The sequence below is a fragment of the Lytechinus variegatus genome, chromosome 8 (assembly GCF_018143015.1).
Source record: "Lytechinus variegatus isolate NC3 chromosome 8, Lvar_3.0, whole genome shotgun sequence".
In the NCBI taxonomy this organism is placed as follows: domain Eukaryota; kingdom Metazoa; phylum Echinodermata; class Echinoidea; order Temnopleuroida; family Toxopneustidae; genus Lytechinus; species Lytechinus variegatus.
The window spans coordinates 26,483,575-26,505,689 of record NC_054747.1 but is presented as its reverse complement, the minus strand read 5'-3'; the positions used below and the strand labels follow the sequence as shown (position 1 = coordinate 26,505,689).

Here is a 22,115-nt window from a genome sequence, read left to right as displayed (position 1 = left end):
GATGCAACAACTGTATTGTCACCACGGATATACTGGTAATTAAATGTTAGACATGGATTGATAGATATCTAGTGAACTCGTCTGCCTAGTGCATAGAGGATAAATTATTGAAAATTTAACTGGAGTTCTTGGGGTACTCAGTTAACAATATGAAGTCACGTGTATGGTTGGAAACACTATTCAAGATTATAACAGCATGATCAGTTTCTGTGTGAACAGAAATAATTACTTTGAAAAACATTCCTAAGAAATTTCATGCGTTTTGACAACGACCCCCCCCCCCTCCCCGGCAAAAAAAAGTATGGGTACGGCCATGATAAACCTTGCTTTAATTATCGAAATGGAGCACTGTCGAGTGGAACTGTGGAATTTCATTTGAATTTCGTTGTCAATAATTATGTATATTTTTTCTTCATTATTCATTTTTTATAACTGAATAATCTGGTGATTTTGGGTTTTCATTACAGTCATCGTCCTGATCGAAGGTTGAAATTATATTTTCAAAACCTTTGTGTTATTCACGGAACACAAAGTGGATGAAGTAGGTTGAATTGCCTGACAGAGAAGACGTTTGCCGTGGTCAAACCTATTTGTTATGATGGTCAGAGTGCTTTCAGCATCATATCGATCAGCGCTATTGATGGATGTCTTCACAAATGAATTGCCTGTGACGTTCCTTGACCCGATATACCAGTGAATGTGAGGAGCAGGGTATCCATTAAGAGCTGTACATGTTATGTTGGTCTCAGAGCCTTCGAGCATATCACCACGGACAATAATTGCGACATTGTCTGGTAGACCTTCAGACAAAACATAAAAAAACTATTGGTCATAGTCAAACTTCAGCTGTAGAATTAAGCTTTTTTTTCTTTTTTTACATAGCCCGGACAGTATATTGGGAATCGAACAAAATTATTTTAAATCATCACTAACAGCAAAAATGATTTTATTTATTAAAAAACAGATGAGTATCTATCTTTTAGATCTTTTCAGGTTTGGTTAGGCTATTCTAGATGAATTTTCATTGATGATCTTTTATCAGTTCTACCGTTAACAATATTGACTCTAGGTTTTAAAGTTATTGAAGGAAACAACTCACCGTAAACAAATAGTCTAACTGTCAGTACTTTAACAAAGAAAACATCGTCCATATACGATGAACATAAAATGTGCATTCCATGTTTAATGGCATCCGGTCTTATGGTTATGGTACTTTCAGTGTCAAATAAAGTGTCGTCTAAAACGCTCCTATTACTTGATACATTTGCGTGGATCGGAGTCCTGCCAAAGTCACCAACTAACCACAATGATAGTTCAGTTGCTGGAAATGACCCAATACTTTTACAAGTGATTGAAGTCAGTGAACCTTCTTGAACGTATAGGACTGTTGAGAGTGACTGGTTACCTCCAGTTAGAAAGAGCAGCACACTGGAAGGAGGAACTGTATGCATGTCAAACAAGAGAAGAATCGTAAGAGAAAGTACTAGAACAAAGAAGGAAGCATTGTATGAAATGCGGACAGGCGCTTTGTGAAAAGCAGTTTTGTAACTTAACGATACCGCGCGTAAATAAACAGGAGATGATCTCAATAAAAAGGTAAGAAATAAAGAAAATTGTGTTCACTACGGAATAATGCTTGGAAACAACTGGTTCGTCAATATGTAGATAGGCATGCAAATAGATTGAAATGGAGTCTAAAATGACGTAAAGTGTTAGCATATTTCGTCCAATGTTTAAGCTATTGTGGATGAATTGAGTGTTACGAAATTTTGCAAGGACTAAAAATCTAGGATTTAAATCAATACGCGTTCACGTAAGAATTCATTGAATGATACATACCATGAATATTTAGTAGAACTGAGGATCTAAGACTCCTTTGCATTTCAGGGTGTGATGCGATGCAGCTGAGAATCTTTCCGTGGTCCTGTCTGGTGGATGTGATCGTCAAGGCTTTTCGGGAGATGTAAGATCCGTCTTGAATAACATCAGATTGATCCTGATGAACAACGGTCACGTCCTCTGGTACTAGCCATTGCAGTACTGCGGGAGGCCTTGCCCTATTTGCTCCACAGGTGATGCTAAACGACTCTCCAGCAGTTATACTTATATTGGCGTTGTTCAAGTATTGCCGTCCCGATTTTGCGTCAGACATGAAAACCCGTGAGGGTGGAACTGGATAAAACACAGTACATTAGAAATAAACACCCTCATCCCAAATAGTTCTTTACCATTTCAGTTTTTTAAATGATTAATCACTAAATGATTTTCTTGTTGGCGAGTATGAACTCATGCAAATTTTTCAAAGGGCTAAATAAACAAATAAATAATAAAAAGTAATAAAACAGTCATAATGTTATTTATATAATGTATAACCTTGCCACATACATTTATGCCCCGTCAATGTATTCATATTTATTAACTTCTTACAAATAACACGTCGGAAATAGCCCGTTATATGAAATAATACAGAAAGCAGGAGGTGACGGGGGTTATGTAAAACTAAAAATATCTACAATTAAATCACCTTTCACATGTTTGGTAAAAAAAAAGCATCGTCGTTAGAATCTTTGCAGTTTGATCATAGGCCTTTTCACACTTTTATCTTGAATTCGTCTTTAGAAGCACTTGAACTTTCACACAGAAGATTCGTACCGTAATTTGGGTAAAATTTTACTGGAACTTCCATCCGGAGTCGAATTGGACTTTGTGATTGTGATTAGCGTTTATGATTACAGTTTGGTTTCATACGTGCTAAAAAAAAGGCATTACCCTTAATTTTTACAGCAGAATCCTTATTCAAGTTTATTTTTTTTACTGCTTAAACAGCGAATAGTCTCGGGCTCTAGGTATAATGGTTTAGGTATTTCATTACGATGTATTTTCAGTGGGTAAGAATGATGGCACAAAATTGGATGAGTAGGCCTTCGCATTCGTAGATATTTAATTTTTTATCATCGTGCTCATTGTAGTTTATGCAAATTCTTCGTAGGGAAGAGTTTTTTCTCTGTAAGAACATGGTCGTGATTAAGACATTGCTACGATTAAAATGATGTTATGCGTCGCAAAATAGCGTGCGTGCTTAAAAGAAAAATCTTAGCTAGGTGGAATGAAATGTCAACCATGCTGTCAAACCTCCCTTTTGTTCTTACCTCGATTTAGTACTTTCAGTATTTCAGTCGCTGAACGTTCTCCATGTAAATTAAATACAGTGCATGTGTATCTCCCATTGTCACCAGTGTTCAAATTGATTATTGTGAGGGATGTGCTGCGGTCATCACCCATTAACTTGTACTTTGTAGGATTTGAAATATTGGGTGTACATTCACTTGCAGTTGTGCACCACTCAGACGCAATTCGCGTTTCTTCGTGTTTCCACTTGACAGTGCGAACATTCGAAGGAGGGAAATAGGTGCACTCCATCGTAAAATCTTCTCCTTTGACAGGTAGGAACTGCCTTCGTTGAAAAGATATCGTGGCTGTAGACATGGTAGAGGGGGAGCCTGTAAATGGATTGGTAAGGAATATTGTCAATGATTGGTAATGATAGACGTATTGCTAATCCATAGTACTTTACAAGACCGTCATCTTTTTTAGACTAGTATCAAGAGCTGCAAATTGCACCCTTCAAGATTCTCGTTCAAATTTTACTCAAACGTGACAAAAGGGTTCAAACTTGCACTTGTTCGAGTTTTGCTACAGGTTGCACCATTTTGCGAAGGATAACACCCTTCGTGCACCTTAAATGCGTAACACAGTCCATGGTCTTTAGATGGATATATGCCCAGGAAGCGCATTCCGAGACAGACGTGAACAACGCAATTAAGTGAAAGAAAATATTTTTTTGATCCTGCTAATGGCAAGCATGAATGGGAAAATATGTTTTTTGTCGGCAGTCTGCTTTGACCTTAAACTCACTGAAAATAATCATACAGTAACGGAAGAAGTCATACTTTTTATATTCTTAGTTTTATTAACAGCCTACCTTTAAAAAGAGAAAAAAAACGCTACAAGCCAATATGTATAGATTCAATTTTATTCAAATTTAATCTAATTCGACATACCTTTGCCAAAAACAAGAAGAGCAAACATGCACCAAATATGGTACGCCATTTTAGATCAGAGTGATAATGTCCAATCCAATGATCCTGGCAACAAAGAAACATTCATTATCAAAATGTAAGATAGTTGCAGTAGGTGAGACAAATTGTTTTTAAGACATTTCCGATGTGTCTCAAACACATTGATGTAATAATGATGACGGTGAGGTTTATTCCTTACTTTCGCTAGCCTATGCCGTTAAGCACATTTCAAAAGTGCATGTACGACTTAATGTCTTAGGTTGTCAGCGGTCGAAAATGAAAGTGCGATATTTCATATATCAAATATATAGCTGCATTTGTTCGGACGACAGAGTGTGCTCTTTCCCATAGCCGGTTTGATGTCGAGATTGCTTAATCGAACATACAATGGATTGGGAAGGCGTCCAGAGAACTGTCACTACACATACTCTTCGGGACGACCTTAGGCAATGATATCATCGCACCGCCATCTTAGAGGGCTTTGCCTTACATGCCTTGTTGACCTTCAACTAACACAAACAATAAAACCAACCATTGTTTGAATCTTTGACACATGCATTCTTATGAGATTGATTTGATAGACTTTAAAAAGGATTTCATTCATTTTAATTCGTTTTTTTTCCGAAATATTTGTTTTCATTTTGATTCCTTTTATGCATTTTGTGAACCCCTTAAAATCGGACCAGGGGAGATCACATCTATCTGTATATTTGATAAGCGCAACTGCATACCAGTCAGTCTGTCTAATCTAAAACAATATATTTTTTTGGTTCATTCCTACCGAATTCAACAACCGAAGTTTCTACAACTTCCTGATTGTAATGGCTTCCACTACTAGCAGAGAAAAGAGAAAAGAACTCGGGAACATCAAGTTGAGATTTAGATATGCGATACGGGAAATCACAAGAAAACATGTAGGGTAAAGAATATCCAGGATACAACCTCCGACTGCAGGAACAATTTGGGTGAGAAGCAGCACAAGAGAGCAGAAGCAGAAGCGCAGTCTTTAAAAAACGTTGAATCTACGATCGCGTCCGCCGAGGCCTCAATAAGTAAGCATCTCCTGGCAGTCAACGATAACTTTTAGGTTGCTTCCGAAGAAAAGTTAAAGAGAGCACGGAAAAAGAGAACAGAATGATCAAAGTAATCATCGATGAAGAGGAGCCGGTAATCTCTACTACAAGAGGAAATAGGAAGGAAGGTGTCGACATACATGACATATGGAAGGTTTTAAACAGCAAAGCGAGAGAGAATCATCGAAAGCCGAGAAGAAATTTTCCTTTTCAGATGTGATGACAATTAGCGAAATCATTTCTAAAAGGATCAAGGATATTACTAGCCGAATTATGCATGAAATTTATACATTGAAGAATATTTAGTAGACTGTCATACAAATTACCAAACGGGATAAAAGATTGGTGAATATAATAATAAATTGAATCAAACTCACCAGGTACTAACATTTTCTGATGAAACATTTTGAATGTGCATCAAGACGCTGGCAACATCCTTAACAGAATATATCGTGAGATTAAGAGAGTGAATATTGTAGAGGGAGAACTTGGAGAATACTATGGTAGAATTGATGGGTACATCGGTAAATGGGAGCTTGTCAAGTCAAGCCATATATCGTCGGTCGTCGAGAAACCGGGAATTCGTGGATTTATCAGTGATGAAGAGGTGTTCGTGTGGGAGGAGGACAGTAACGCCATGTATGCTACAAATATCATCACAGGAATCACTAATTAATCATCGATGAAGATCGGAGCATGTATATCACATCGCTAATAATAATAATAATAATAAAGGTATATTTACCCAGGGTAGCCGCTTCAGTTCCGAAAACTGTTCTCCCAGCGGGCCTGCTGTTATCGCTGCAGTTGTAGTCTATGAATAGTGGAAACCAGGTGGCCGCCTGGATGAAGCATTGTCGAATGGAATTGTTAAAATTGTTAAAATTCATTTGAAATTCGTTGTCAATAGCATTTTTTTTTAATTAACCAGTTTTTTAATGCATCAGTCTCTACGACAGAAAGGCCAAATGTGATTAAAAACGTCAGTGTATGTCTACCTGTCCAAAGGATGACAGCTTTGCCGGTAATAATTGGCAGAACGTTGATGTTGACAGAAATGGGATGATCCTCGCCAATCAATCCAAGCAGTGCAATATCAATGTCATCAGCCTAACCGATTCGAAAAGAACAAGTACCATCGCAATACAGAGTACCCAAGCATTTGGTGAAATAAACGTCTTGTCAACAAGTGATATCGTTTTGAAGTCGGATTTGGAGGAATTTTCTGTCGTGTCACAATCGGGGAAAGAGAAATTTGTCTTCCACTGCGCTGACTGGTTGTATGCACGTAGTCACGTGGAGAAACTCATATATATATATATATATATATATATATATATATATATCATTCAGGCAAGGATCATTGTGAAGTATGAGGGATCGGAGCGTGATTATAACCTCAATCCGTGTCTTTGTACCTCTTCTGGTTAGCTTGTAAAGGCTGTGATGGCGACAAAAAAAATGTTCATCGTTTAGTTCATCATTGCCTCTGAACGACAAGCTTATTGACTGATCGCTGGCCTGATTTCTTTGAATGATTGCACTGTTCTTAGTGTATGGTGAAACGTTAAAAAATGATTCCCATGACTGATCGCCAGGTTTCAGGTTACACTGCTCAGTAAGGTTACTTTCATTTGTTATGAATATCATCATAATCAAATATACTATCTCGCCTATATGACTTATATGTTACTGGGGTAAAGTTTCTTTGATGATTTGTTTAGATCCCGCCATGTCTATACTATGTTACCACTTGCCTTTTGATTCAATTTGCTTCAAAATCATGAATTTCACTCTTTAAAATGATAATGTAAAATGTATAGCCAGGTATAATATTTCATAAATACTTCCACATAGTAATGAATGCATTATATTGTAAATATGAATACAGTCAATATATCGTGGTGTGATCCGTTCTTTAATCCACTAGAAGTAGAGGGTATACAAGGTAAGATGGCTCCCATCATGCTTTTTTTGGTGAACCTGATTCATGCTATTGCCTTCTTATCTTTGGCTCTCTCAAAACATTGTAGTCTGAATTATTGTATGTGTGTGTCTCCTTCATTGCTGATTTCATAATATTTTCACAAGCTCTGCTTTTTATGAAAGTTCATTTACATTTCACTACTCAGTTATTGTTATAAGCATATACAGTCATTCATTATTTTAACACACTGCCTTCTGTATCATAATCATTAAATGCAATGTTTTGTATTGTGTTTACATTCTGTTATTTATTTTGTGAAATATTACAATAAAATCTGATTCGACCTACTGACATTGTTTCCGCATGTCCAGTTCTGGTGCATCTAGGTTTCCAGGCAGAGAGGATAGACGTAGATGTCGTCTGGTGTTGATTGACGATGAACCAAGAAGGTGAATGGGGTCTAACTGCAGTTTGAAATTAAATAATCTAAGAATAATCGATAGGTAGCAAAGTAGTTTATCCTAATAGGTCTATAGATACAACATGACGATTATATTTATTTCATTAATAAAAGTCAATTACGAATTCATCAAAAAGACGATATCTCAACTGGTCCAGAAACACAGAGACTTACACAAATGTTACAGACATATCATAACATTCTGCAAAACTCTATGGAGTTCCTTACTTCAAAAATATAATTGGAAAACATGGCAAATGACATTGATATGATATTGAACAACTAGGCACCTGGTATGTTTAAAACCATGCTATCATTCACAGACCAAGTTGCGGATAATGTAGGTAGAACTGCCAGGCACAGGAGATGTTTCCCATAGTCGAACCTCTTTGGTACGAATGTCAAAGTACTCTCAGTATCATATCGACCTGCCCCATTTTCACTAATATTCAGGGATGAATGACCTGTCATATTTGTTGATCCTATGTACCAGTAAATGTGAGGAGCTGGGTACCCATTAGCAGCCTTGCAGATCACGGTGATGTTTATCCCTTTTTTTAATTCAGAAGGGAAAGTCATAACGACCTCATCCGGTGGTGCTGTAGCATGCTAAGAGAAATTCAAAAAGTGACATGTTCTATTAACGCATCAAAATCATTAGCGGACATGGGTGATCTGCTTGATGAAGCTTCATTTAGAAAAAAAAACATGTCGGCCTAAATAATTACAATGTATTGCTTTCCAAAACGCCAATTCTACAAGATCATAATCATTCTAGAAGATCAACCACAACGAAAAGACATCCAATTGTTATATCGACGAATACCACACACACCTCCCTGGTTATACGGCTTAGCAACTTTTTAGTAACTGCCCCTGACACGTCTGTAAAATGCCAACAGAGACATACATATGTGCATAAAGAAATATACACTTACCATATGTTGATATTGTAACAAGCTGTCGTTCGACAAAATCTTCACCCAGATATACAAAGCACCAGAGAATCAACCCTTGATACTTCTTATACAGATGCAACTTGTAAGTACTAAAGGTATCAAACAGACTGCCGTCTGCAAGATTTTGAGTCTTCGACAGACTAATACTTCCAGGAGGAATATCAGGGTCGTCAATTCTCCATGTCAGTTCAACTGCCGGTCGTGATCCAATACTTTGACAGCTAATCGAAGCCGAAGAACCTTATTGAACGTAAATAACTGTTGGTGATATCTGGTAGTCTTTTCCATTTCCGGATTGAAAGATTGTCGTGTTAGACGGAAGAACTTTATAGGAAAGGTGAAGAAAAGAAGGAAGAATTTTCGATATACTGTATGTCAATTTGAAAGAGTTTGGGCTTAAAACAAATACCATTTTATGTCTTGTGTAGTGACGGAGAAGTAATATGGGTTAGATTTTATGGGAAAACATTTCGTGGTTTACAATAAATAAAGACCATCATAATATAATTGCTAATCTGAGGAAAATGTAAGGAAAATCACTTTTATTTTTTTCATTTTCATCAATTTTGTTAACATACCGTGAACATTTAGGTAAACAATACACTGACGATCAGTCTGGAGTATTTGATGTGACGCAAAGCAGCTGATATGCTTTCCTTGATCACTCGCAGAGGGCGTGATGGTAACAACCTTCCGAGACGTGTAGCTGTTGCCTTTAACGACATCAGTCTGATCTTGATGGTTGGAAGTAAGATGATCTGGTACAATCCAGTTAAGGACTGCAGGAGGCCTTGCTTCCGATGCTGTACATGTTAGCACATTTGGCTCCCCGGCAATTATCGTTCTAGTGGTGTTATCGGAGCAGAGACGGCTTGATCTATCGGTAACTATGATTACTGAAGGCGGAGCTGTGAAAGAAGATAGAAAATTCATGAGGGGTATATTATTACAGCTATACTCAATTATGCACAATTTAAAAATGTTCAATGTTTGTGGGGTGTGTGTGTTTATTGATTTCTTAGAAAGATGAGCTTCACAATCCGGATGCCCATGAACACATGTCTTTTCAACGACTGTTTCAGAAACAAGAACTTTGAATTATTTTTTTTTGGGGGGGGAGTCACATCATGGGCTACGATCTACGATTTTATTTCTGCGTCAAATTTATTATTCATTATCTATTCTTGGAGTATGTTACATTGAATAAAAGTACGTATATTTGTGGATGTCGATAAAGCTTGAATCGAATTATGAATGGACACATTCCTATTATTGTAAATAAAAAGTATTTCTCTCCTAAAACAAGTGTAATTGATTACCAGTAAACTAGTGAGATCGACGATATAGACAAAATAAATAGTGAACGAAATGTTTTATTTTTTTGCATTGTTTTTGTCATAATTGTTACGGCTATGTGCTGATGAATTAGTTTAGCTTTGTTAATTAGTTTGTTTCTTGATCGCGTTTCACGTACTTCAATAGTCTGCATGTTTTTTTTTTCTTAATATTTATAGCCGTGATGAAATATTGTAATGTATTTTTAGTTTAAACTTTCATTGTTGAAATTGGATTGACTTGTCTTTGATCATTATATCTTAAACAATTACTGCACCTGGTAGTAATGGTCTTACGAGCATGCTCCTTGATGCTGTATTGTGGGGAAAGGCAGTTTGTCGAACAGCACATCTGTAATGCCCGCCATCATCACCAACCAGTTGTTTTATCGTAAGATTAGCACTGGAGTCGTCTGCCACCAAGCTGAATTTCCATTGGTCTAGATAAGAACAGTAAATCTACAGGACCGATCTTCCCTACAATCACATGTTGCGAGTGATTCACCATCCTTCTGCCACGTGATCTCCTTATTTCTGGCATGTAGTGTGTACGTGCAGACCAATGTAAAATCCTCGCCAATCACTGGAAGATACTTGCCTCTGTTGATCAAGACACCAAATCCTTCTGTTTCTGCGAGATTGAAAGACAATATTTTGGAAATGAAGATAATTCATTTGGCGTGATTTCTCCCGAATTAATGCAATGACAATAAATTCATTTCAGTGAGTTTGTAAGGGGTATCATTATAGATTATTCATTTGTCAATATCACTGCTCATTCAATCATTTTCCTTTTTTTCTTATCACTTATCAATTTATTTCACTATTTATTCGTTTTATAAATGTTTTAATGCATTATACATTGATTAATTAAGGCCGCGTGTTTCTATTCAGAAGGATGGGGTGTGTAAAAATCACCAGAATCCATGACCGGGAATATTTTTGTCCTTTGGTCACCCTCTTACGAAATCGAAGGATTCTGTTCTTCAAAATATGTCAGTAAGTCGCTTTACATATTGAATATGAGCACATAAAGATGTGTTGCAAAATAATATTGTCATATAAAAGTACTTATAATATACACACAGTGAACCTTTTGATACGGTGCTCGTTTAATTGTTAACGGAAAATGGGTCAAATACAGATATACCAACGTAAACCTACCACAACTGAAGATGGTTAGAACAAGAACAACCGCAGCATGTTCAAAGGCGCTTGTCATCATATCGAATCTGACTGTACGGAGACTTGCTTTTAGAACGACTTAAAACTCCAACAAAGGCAAATATACTCTAATAAAGTCAAACCTGCAGGATACTCCCTCTTCCTATACACTCAGGGGAAAAATCGCTGGTATACTCAAACGAGTTCTACTGGTTTCCTTTTCAACTCCTGATTCGGTTTCGTGTGCTATTTAACATTAATGAGTAATATCTAGAGCATGTATGGTCCAAGAGGTCGCCATTTCCTCTCGCATCGCGATCGTATAGGGCACACGAGAGTAATTCATCTGCGCGCAAAGCATGTCGGACAGGCGTAAGTAAAGATCACATGACTTTATTGATTAAAACAATTCATTAAAATTAGATCAAATGTTTGTATACCAAAAGAAAAACGATAGAGATAATGTTCATATTCTTTCATTATCAAGGCGTTTCGGGTGGCTAGACTGCATTTTTGGATTTCATTCTAATTATTATTACCCACAATGCAGTTCTGGTTTTTCTGGCAATGAACCGGCCGAAATTATGGCTAGTCTTATTTCAGGCCATTCAACTTTTGATTGAGCTGGGCAAGTACCTGATTAACATATCAAGTCTTAATGTACTGTTAATTGTGACTAATGTCAGTGAATTAAAGCAAAATCTATCAAGGATTGATTTTTAATGATTTTTTGATGAGCTATGATATAACACGTGAGTGAATGGGGGTCTGTAATACTTATGTGTGCCCTATAGCGCGACTACACTTCTACACTGTCGTTGCTATGGCTGGGCGTCGTCTGCTAGAAATCGGTGGTGAGAATGCTTCAAACAGTTTTATGCAAAGTGATAGGTTTGTTTAACAACAGTTGATAAGTCTATAGCTCGGCATTAAGTGCATTTATCGCTTACGATGCTGGAATGACGCTTTCAAATGTATATTAAATGCTTATTATCATTTATCACGCAGAATTACATGGGAACAGAAAGCCCTAGACAGAGGAGCATGGCGAACAGCTGTACATAAGGGTGCTGAAGCATGTGAGGCCAATAGGACCATAGTGGCCGTAGCCACTGTAGCAACAACCAATATTCCCTGTCCACACTTCCAAAGACTATTTAGGGCACAGATTGGCCTGACTAGCCATCTGCAGACCCATCAAGCTAATGATTAAGCCCCAGGATGATTTGATGGTCCTCGTCGCATCGACAGACAAACAAGACTTCGATGATTAATATAATTGACTGTTTTATTTTTGCAATCTTTATGACGTTCTTATAAAGTTTTGTATAACATATTGATAGCTTAACACTTTGTTTTGAGTTAAGGGAGATCGAACAATTCAACACATACATGTGTAGATCCCAATTGCTATCTCAAGTAGATTGTGAAGAACTACTAGATGTACTGGATTGCACTGGCGCTGTCAATGGCATGGATAGAGGTAAAGCCACAAGAATGCCCTCTTGACTGGACTTCAAAGTGATTTATGTACTTTTGGAGACTATCAATTGCATTTTTTTTTTCAGTTTTATTTTTCATTTATGTTAAACTTTTTTTCCAGAGACAGTAATAATGTTATCATACTGAGTGAAGTTTATTTCTATTTCAGAATAGTCGTGTGTCTTGTTATTTAAGGTATGGCTAATCTTATTTTTTTTCATTAAAAGACATACTATTCAACAGAAATGAGTAACAATCATAGACATTTATTCGTGTAGAAATAAACGTCTTATAGCTAGCAAATAGGAGACAGGGCCATGTACATGTCTGAAATGACGGTCGTAAGATGGGGATGGTGGGTTGACTGTTGCAATAAATTGTCTGCATAGACATACACTAAAATAATCCACGGTGATGAATGTCTCGTAAGAAGGATTTTGAAAGAATGCGGGACTTTGATTATGATATTTCTGAAATTCGCAAGGAAATATAAAATATTCAGAGATGTTGGTAGAAATCGCATTTGTATATCATCTTATGACTTTACTTTGATGAGCACTGTAATAGATTTGTTTTTCAGTGTTTCAGAGTGGTAGGTGATTGATACCAATAAACAAAAATAAATCACAATATTAATTATTAAGTGTCTAGCTTGTTGATTGTCTAACTTTTGAGTATAAATTATATTTTATAGTAGGATCGTTCATTGACATTGTCTGTTGTGTTTTTTGGTTATTAGCCAAATCTAAGTCAGACTGTATTGAATGTCGCTCATACATGTATGCTTTACACTCCCCATATTCTTTACCTGGATTTAGTACTTCCAGTATTTCATTCGCTGAACGTTGTCCATCTAGGATAAAAACATCGAATGTGTATCTCCCATTGTCACCAGTAGTCAAATTGATTATTGTAAGCGATGTGCTGCGGCTATCTCCCATTAACTTGTATTTTGTAAGATTGGGAATATTAGATGTACAGCTACTCGCAAAAGTGCACGATTCATAAGCAACCTGGATACCATTGTGTCTCCAATGTACTGTACGATCATTCGAAGGATGCGAATAGGTACACGTCATCGTAAAATCTTCTCCTTTGACGGGTAGGGTCTGCCTTGGTTGAAAAGAAATCATGGCTGTAGACATGGTAGAGCGGTATCCTGTAAATTGATTGAGTAGGAATATTTTCAATTATTGGTAATAACAGACGGATTGCTAATTCATAGTATATTTTCCAAGACGGGTATCAATTTTAGAGTATCAAGAGGTGCAAAGTGGCACCCTTCATGATATTTAACCCAAAAGGATGCACACTTGCACTTTTTTCGAGTTCTGCTGCACATTTGTTTAATCTTTTTGTTTGGAGGGGTTACCTTTATACAGAGAAACCACTCGATAAGTAATCTTAGAGCTGGTTTACATTCGGGCACTTTCAATTATATCATACACAAATTGTTATATTGATTATATACATGTACGTGTACATTTCACATTTTGCTGAATCCACCCTTAGTGAACCTAACATATATTTGTATGATGTAATGCAGTTCATACGTCATTTATAGATGCATAGGCCATTATACGCATTCTAAGACGAAATCAAACAATGCAATTAGGAACAAAAGAGAGGTTTTTTATGATGGGAAAATGAATTCTTACAGACAGTATTGGGCCGCCATGACCTCACTTCAAATGATCTTCCAAGATACAGGATGACTTCCTCGTGTAATATTGTTAATTTTATTCATAGCCTTTATCTATTACAAAGAGAATTGCTACAGGCCAATATACAGTATATGTATTTAAATCTTTTAAATTCGACTTACCATTACCAAGGAAGAGAAGAACAAACAAGCACCAATTATGGTACGCCATTTGAGATCAGGATGATCAAGTAACATTCAATATCAAATTATAAGAGTTGCAGTTTGCGATAAAAATTTTGTTTTTTAGGAGAAATCATCGATGTGTAGCAAACACGTTGAAGGAATATGATGACAATTTGTTCGATTACTTTCAGTCGTCCATGCCGTTAAACACATTATAACAGTACGACTTAATGTCTTAATTTGTCAGTGGTCGAAAATGAAAGAACGATGTTATGTCTATAGATTATATTAACTGTATTGCTGCATTTCAATGATCTAGCGACAGAGTGTGCTCTTTTCCCTATTATATTTGAGGTTGAGCTTTGAGGATTGCGTGCAGACAAATGTCACGACACATACTCTTTTAGGGATGGGCTCCAATACACAATAAATCCGAGATACTTCAGAAAACCTGTTCCGAAAGCATTTATTTCGTTTAAAATTCATATTGATCCTAATCAACACCGTTAACTTTGAACATGACACTGTAGCCAATCTGCACAAAATAATACACAAAAACACTTATACAGCTACAACCAATCTGAGACATTGGGACTTAAAGTAATGCTAATCAACCAAACTTCGAAATGACTTATGGCACCACTTGTCTTTTAACTTAAGAACTTATACATTGACGTCATGTCGCGCCGCCATCTTAAAGGCTAATGAGTTTGCTTTGCATGCGTTGTTGATCTGCAGCTGGCGCATCTCTAACAACTCCGCTTATGTGTATTTCTAATATCCTCTAAAGAAGAAAGCTATGAGAATGTGACGTAAAATATATAACGTTTATCTTAACAATGTGGCATGATCACCCATTTTCGCCGACAAACCTATTTACAAAATCAACACTCCTAAAGCTGGCTTGTGTGAAATCATAATTTACCTTTGTGACCCTAGGTTGTTTGGCAAAAATATTCGTAGGAATCCGCTTCCAAAGTTCAAAGTCCATCATTGCTACACATCGAAACGATTTTATCCCTTTAACTTCTAGTTCATTACATATAGGTTCAAATTTACAGGTTCTCCTTGGTCTATACATCCATTCCACATCTAAAATAAAACCAAGGAATCTATTTTGCAGCTTTGTGGGTTTTTTTTCTAAGTTTCCCCAAGTATATCACACTAATCAAACATGCTTTGTATCAAACTCTTATAAAATATCAGCGCTGTGGTTTAGTTATGAATGGTCGGATTAATTTGAGTTGGTACCATTTCAGTGAGTTTTTTTAATTTGATTATCAATGTAGCAATATGAGAAACAAAAGGAGTAATATCACATGACATGAACATAAACATATACAACTATTGAAATAAAGAGAGTACAATTGTATTATAAACACTGATATGCTGACCCTGGGTACAGACCCGACGTTTAATATTTAACATAGAATTTCTGATAAGAAGCATAAGGTTCACCGCATGGATGGTGAATAATTCATAGAAGTATTATACGTCCTATAAATTGGAAAGCATTAATTATCATGTTTGATTGGAAATATTTTTTTAAAGATTTTACCAACATGATTAGTTTCTGTGCGAATAGAAAAAATGCATTGATAAAAATTGTTGAGAAATGGGATACACAACCTAAAAATCAAATAATTGAAATAATGATACGTTGAAAGTTAAAGGTTTTGTCTACACATGTACAAAAAGACACTATAAGCCGTTTGAATATATTTTAGTTTTGCATGTCAGACATTTTTTCTGTAAAATGTTCCAACCTAGAGGACAGAGCCTAAAGGTATCTCTTTACGTCGTTATTAATGTTATTGTTAAAAACTATTTTATTAATTTGTAAAAACCATTCAACATCCATAAATAAAGAAGAACATTTATAACCCAGGACCAAGGTTTACAAATAAAGTTCCTCAGGCAGGGTGACACAGGCTATAGGGTACAAATTAACAGAACAGTAACAAATACATGAGTGGATTTGGTATACGTTCAGTACAATTCGAACATTTCAAATGACCCAGAGTTCTATACCACTGAAAAAAAGGGAAAAAAAGAAAAAAAAATCTTGACTTACTTGCAATTATTTGAAATTATGAAAATACATAATGACTACAGAATAAAGGTAAATTATACATATGGTACCGATAGATACTGGAAAGGAGGGAAAATAGGACACAGCCTTAGATAGGTGGTCATACATATAAGTTAGCTTAGATATCTTAAGTGAAATAACACGTCGCTTGAAAACATTTAATACAAATGAGTGGAATGAATAATCACATTCCACTCTTGAAATATCTTTCGTAGAATAACATTTCAATATTTAATAAGGGATGTGATTATTCAGTTTAACATAAGGCAAGATAAGGGTGAATTATTTCCGTCGCTCAAAATACATTTTAGTATAGTGCGGTAATATTATGGTAATTATATAGTAAGATATTTCTAATCTAGCAGTAAATATAACACTAACAACATGAGAATACGTGTGGTCGCGTTGAGGAAATTATTGATTTTTACGTGTTAGTGGCGTCGAATAACCTGATTCACTTTGGAAATTTACAGATAGATAATTATTTACTCGTGGTTGCTATTATTTACATCTCAAAATATTGGTATGATTGCCATAAAGGTTCCGATCTGCTGTTGAAAACAACATAGGGACCCAGGAGAATTGATTTCAGGACTTCATCTCTGAGGTTTGCATATTTCTTCCCCAACTTACATTCCTTCATAACTGTAAGAAGACGTTTTTTGTTTTCCGGGGGTTATGAGGCCCCTAGATCCGATCTCGAGACAGATGAGTAGGGAGTTCTACCCAGCTATTTCGATATCGGAGATAAGACCTGCATAGCGGTCACATTTCCTTTGATGGGCTTCGTTGATGTTCCTTTCAAATGGGACCGTAAATTCAATTATAACGACCCTTTTCTGTTTATAATCCAAAAAGCAAATGTCAGGTTTTTGTTGGGTGGGCATGACTTCTGGGGGGATTGTTCTGCCGTTTATGTTAACTCCCTCTAGGTCAGCGAAAATTCTGACATCTTTCGAGTTAGAATTCTTTTGTTTCATGAGTGAGACTAATTTGTGAATCACATTGTGACGCCATGCGTACCTATCTAACATCTTTTCACAGAGGTTGAGAATATGGTGGAGAGTACCTTTAGCTTGGCAAAGATTGCACTTATCGTTAAGGCGTTTGCCCCAACGATACAAGTTCTTATTACTCGGCAAGCTATCAATACAAGCATTAACAGCAAACTTTAGGACCCCCTGAGTCCAAAGATTATCGATTCTCATGACAAATCTACGTTTTCCATGTGTAAAATCTTCAAGTAGTCTCCCTGAACTAGGAGGGGTTCAATTTCTTCTTTTTTTTCCATTTTTCACTAGTCTGTTCCTTTAGATTTTGTTTAACCTTTTGTTTAGTTTTTTGCCAGTTAGACTGTACACTCTTAACATAAATTTCATGGGCATCACCGGTTGTTGAGGATTTCCGCGACCAATTACCTTCCCTCAATAGTTGTTGATCAAGGGCATGGTTAACATGCATGTCGCCAAATGTTCTCGACCTACTATATGCAAGGCAATGACAAGACCGGTATAATTCGGAAATGGTCGGGATATCAAGGCCTTCTGGGGCATGCACCAAGGCGTTATTTGCACCTCGTCGCGGTATACCCAACCATTTCTTCAGATATTTGTCTAGCAGGGCATCAAGGGATTTAAGCTGAGTAGTGTGGAGATCGTGAACGGTAAGTGCAAATCTCATGGATGGAAGCGCGTAATTACTAAGTATTCGCACTCTATATTCGTTTCTAATATTTACACTATCAATGTTTTAGAGATTGGTGTTCAGTTTTTCAGTTAAGAATTTCAATGTATCTTCTGTCTTCATTGAAAAGGTAATATGAGAACCGAGAAACTTGACAGGGTCATTTATAATGGAGTCGATTAGTTCGTTACCTACAGAGAAATCCACAACAACCGGTTTGCTACTTGATATTGAAAGAGAGCGGCACTTTCGAACTTTCATCCTAAAACCCATACTATTTAGCAAATCATCTATTTCAGTAATTAGTTTTTGATGATGTCTTTTATTTCCGGTAATCAAGTTGAAATCATCCGCATAGGGTGTTGAGATTATTCGCTGACCTGCAAAGTCGTAGCCATACTTCTGTTTCTGAGCTTCTAGATATTCCAAGATAGGGTTAAAATACATAAGAAATACGATTGGGGAAAACAATAAACGAATAATCGGTAAAAACTTTTGACTTTTCAAACAATTTATCTCAAAGTACCCCTTCAATATGAAAGTAAGTCACACTGTGTAACGATGGCGATTATGTTTACTATATTCAGAACTGTACGCAGAAGTGAAAGCAGCCCCCCCCCCCCAGAAATTTAGAAAAACCTATATTTTCTTAATGACACATTTTTTGTTAACTTCACCAAAACTGTGGACGAAATTCATCATTTTCACTCTAAAAATGTCAAAACATTCAGAAGACAGGTTGCCCCATTCCTTCTTTCAAGTTTATTTTTCAAAAAAAAATATACGTCTTGCCCCCCCCCCTCCCTGGAAAAAAATATATCCTTTACAGCCATGATAAACCGTGCCTTAAGAATGGCGATGAGGCAGAGCTGATTGGAACTGTTATATTCCATTTAAATTACGTTCTTGATATTTGTTTCATTCATCCGTCTCTGTAATTCCTAAATAAACTGCCATAAATAATCTGTCATTACTGCCAATGGCCTCCTAAGCTTGGTGAGAAGATCAGAGTGATTACAGCATCATATCGATCAGCGCTGTTGACCGAGATCCTAAGTGATGAGCTATTCGTAATATTTCTTGATCCGATGTACCAGTAGATGAAAGGAGCCAGGTATCCATTACGAGCTGTACAGGTTACATGTACTTTAGTTTCTCTTCCATCGAGCATATCACCTGGGACAGTCATTAGTACTTCGTCTTCTAGCCCTTCAAAGAAACATGAAACCATTTTTTAAAGTTAATCTTTCAGCTAAAGAAACAAGCATGTTTTTTTAACAGAAACCGGATGAATGTTAAATCATCAATAACAACAATGATGATCATTCGTTCCATTAGGGCATCGGAGTAAACAATACCTCGCAACATTCTCGTTAAGTTTGTCAAATTATACTACATGAACTTTTATTGAATGATCGTACTATTTTATCAGTTCTATTTTTCCAATATTATTACTAGTATATAAAATAATTATGGGATAGCAACTCACCGTAAACAATTAGTCTAACTGCGACCACTTTAACAAATAAGGCATCGTCTATATCGAAGGAACACAGAATGTGCATTCCATGATTTGTGACATCTGGCATTATGGTTATGGTACTTTCGGTGTCAAATAAACTGTCGTCTAAAACACTCCTACTTCTTGATACATTTGCATGGATCGAAGTCCTGTCAAGGTCGCCAACTAACCAAAATGATAGCTCAGTTGCTGGGAATGACCCGATGCTTTTACAAGTAATTGAAGTCGGTGAATCTTCTTGAACGTATAGGATTGTTGATAGTGACTGGTTACCTCCAGTTAGAAAGAGGAGCACACTGGTCGGTAGAACTGTATCCATGGCAAATTAGAAAAGAAGGGTGAGAGAAAGAGTGAGAAAATAAAATGGAAAGAAATATTGTATGATGTGCGACAGGCCCTTTTCGAAAAAAAAGTTCAGAAACCTCACGATACCATGCTAATAAAAAAAAATCAGAAGATATGATTTATAGTCAATGAATGTACTCAGTATCACAGATCTGCTAAAAGGTGCTTAGAAGCAGCACCTGGTTCGATGCAAAGTGTCAGCATATTCAGACTATTTTGGATTAACAGTGTATTACAAAAAAAGCAAGTACTAAAAATCTAGTAATAACAACATCATGTATATGTATGAAAGCTTACCCATGAAAAATACATACCACGAACATTCAGAGTAACTAAGTATCTAATAGTCCTTTGTAGATCTTGGTGTGATACGATGCAGCTAATGATCTTTCCGTGATCGTTTCTGGTTGGTGTGATTGTCAAAGATTTCCGGGATGTGTAATATCCGTCTTGAATGTCATCAGACTGATCCTGATGAACAACGGTCACACCCTCTGGTAATAGCCATTGCAGAACAGCAGGAGGCCTTGCCCTATTTGCCCCACATGTGATGTTGTACGGATCTCCAGCAGTTATACTTATGTTAGCGTAGTTCAAGTACTGCCAGCCCGATTGCGTGTCAGACACAAATACCCTTGCTGGTGGAACTGGAAGGGAAAAAGTGGCATTTTTTTCAGGATTAAAATCCGAGTGTAACAGTTCTTCTTACTGCCTATTCTTATGCTTCATTTATCAATATCATTGATTGGTTTTCTTGCAACCCCACATAGCTTCTTCCGCGGGTTATTCGCAAAAAGAGTTTTAAAATATAACTTATGAATTTTCTTTGATACTAGGGACATCTAACAGCTCAATGAATAGATCCCAATAGCTATCCTCAGTTACTCTGGCGTTGTCCTTGGCATGGGTAGTAGTGATGCTACTGGAATGGCCTCCTAAATTGCCCTTATCACAAACGATGAGTACTATTGAAGAATGTTATTGGCAGTGTGTAAACACTGCAATTTTCGATTTCTGTCTTGTTCATATTTTATTTACCATATATATTAAAGAGAGTGAAGTTTACTTCTATGTCAAAATAGAGTGGTGTATCTGTCCATTTCAGGATTGGCAATCTGTAAAGTTTCATAAATAAACCAACCTCTCATCAGGTATGTATAGCCAACGTTACCAATAATTTAAATGTGTGTATAACCTTATTATAACAAGCAGATAAGTAACATGGCAATTGTATGAAATTACACAGGCGAGATGAGGATGATGGGATCCCTGAAGTAATAGACTGGATAAGCGTAGAAATACACTAAAATCTACATTGTTGAGAAACGTATTATCAGAACAATCCTGAAAGAGTGGAGGAATTTGATTTTGAAACTTATTTTTATTTGGTTATGAAAAATATGTTTTTTAACCTTCGTTAGTACCTGGATTTAGTGCTTCCAATTGTTCATTCGCTGAACGTTGCCCATCTAGGTTCAAAACATCGCATGTGTATCTCCCATTGTCACCAGTGGTCAAATTGATTATTGTAAGGGATGTGCTGCGGTCATCTCCCAATAACGTGTACTTTGTAGGATTAGGAACAGAAGTTGTACAGCTACTCATCATAGAACTGCACAATTCATAAGCTACCTGGATGCCCTTGTGTCTCCAATATACTGCACGATAATTTGAAGGAGGCGAATAGATGCACGTCATCGTAAAATCTTCTCCTTTGACGGGCAGGGTCTGCCTTGGTCGGAAAGAAATCGTGGCTGAAGACAAGGCAGAGGGGGAGCCTGCAAATGGATTGGGTAGGATCTTTTCTTTCATTATTGTGATAATAAATGTATTGCTTATCCATAGTACTTTACAAGATTGCACCTGGTTTAGAATATCAATATGTGCAAGGTTGCGTTCTTCAAGATTCGTACTGGTATTTGACTCAAAGGGGAACAAATTTGCACCTTTTCTAGTTTTGCTGAAGATTTCTTTCTTCAGATATTTTACATCTTTATACAAAAGAAACGTAGTCAGCTCTAGATGATAAATCGTGGGCGCAAATAAAAAAGGATTTACAATTGGTCTCTCTTAAACAAAGTTTATATGAATTATCATGTATATTGCACTCTTTGCTGCTTGCACCTTTTGTGACCTCATGTTTCTGTATTTTATGCAATTTAAACGT

General features: G+C 36.6%; 1 protein-coding gene and 1 long non-coding RNA gene across 2 annotated transcripts; both read right to left on the bottom strand.

Annotated features, from left to right (window-relative positions):
• Positions 1-3,157: 3,157 nt before the first annotated feature.
• LOC121419933 lies at positions 3,158-5,686 on the bottom strand. The gene is made up of 3 exons (XR_005970667.1): positions 5,530-5,686; positions 4,062-4,145; positions 3,158-3,500 (listed from the first exon to the last, which is right to left on the bottom strand). It is a non-coding gene; the product is annotated as an uncharacterized LOC121419933 (long non-coding RNA).
• Positions 5,687-8,739: 3,053 nt separating this feature from the next.
• On the bottom strand, positions 8,740-21,760 carry LOC121419587. The gene is made up of 6 exons (XM_041614043.1): positions 21,373-21,760; positions 20,263-20,595; positions 19,571-19,912; positions 10,338-10,463; positions 9,107-9,406; positions 8,740-8,822 (listed from the first exon to the last, which is right to left on the bottom strand). Exons 1-6 carry the CDS (start codon positions 21,758-21,760, stop codon positions 8,740-8,742), a joined length of 1,572 nt encoding a protein of 523 aa, XP_041469977.1.
• Between the last annotated feature and the right edge of the window lie 355 nt (positions 21,761-22,115).

Bases quoted from the DNA above. Each gene is read 5' to 3' on its own strand.
- LOC121419587 (XM_041614043.1), bottom strand. From the start codon at position 21,760: ATGAAAGAAAAGATCCTACCCAATCCATTTGCAGGCTCCCCCTCTGCC. The intron at 10,464-19,570 runs GTGAGTTGCTAT...TCAATCTCGCAG, and splicing joins AGTTAGACTAATTGTTTACG to AAACAGAAGGATTTGGTGTC. The intron at 9,407-10,337 runs GTGAATCACTCG...CTTCTTTCACAG, and splicing joins GATCACGTGGCAGAAGGATG to CTCCGCCTTCAGTAATCATA.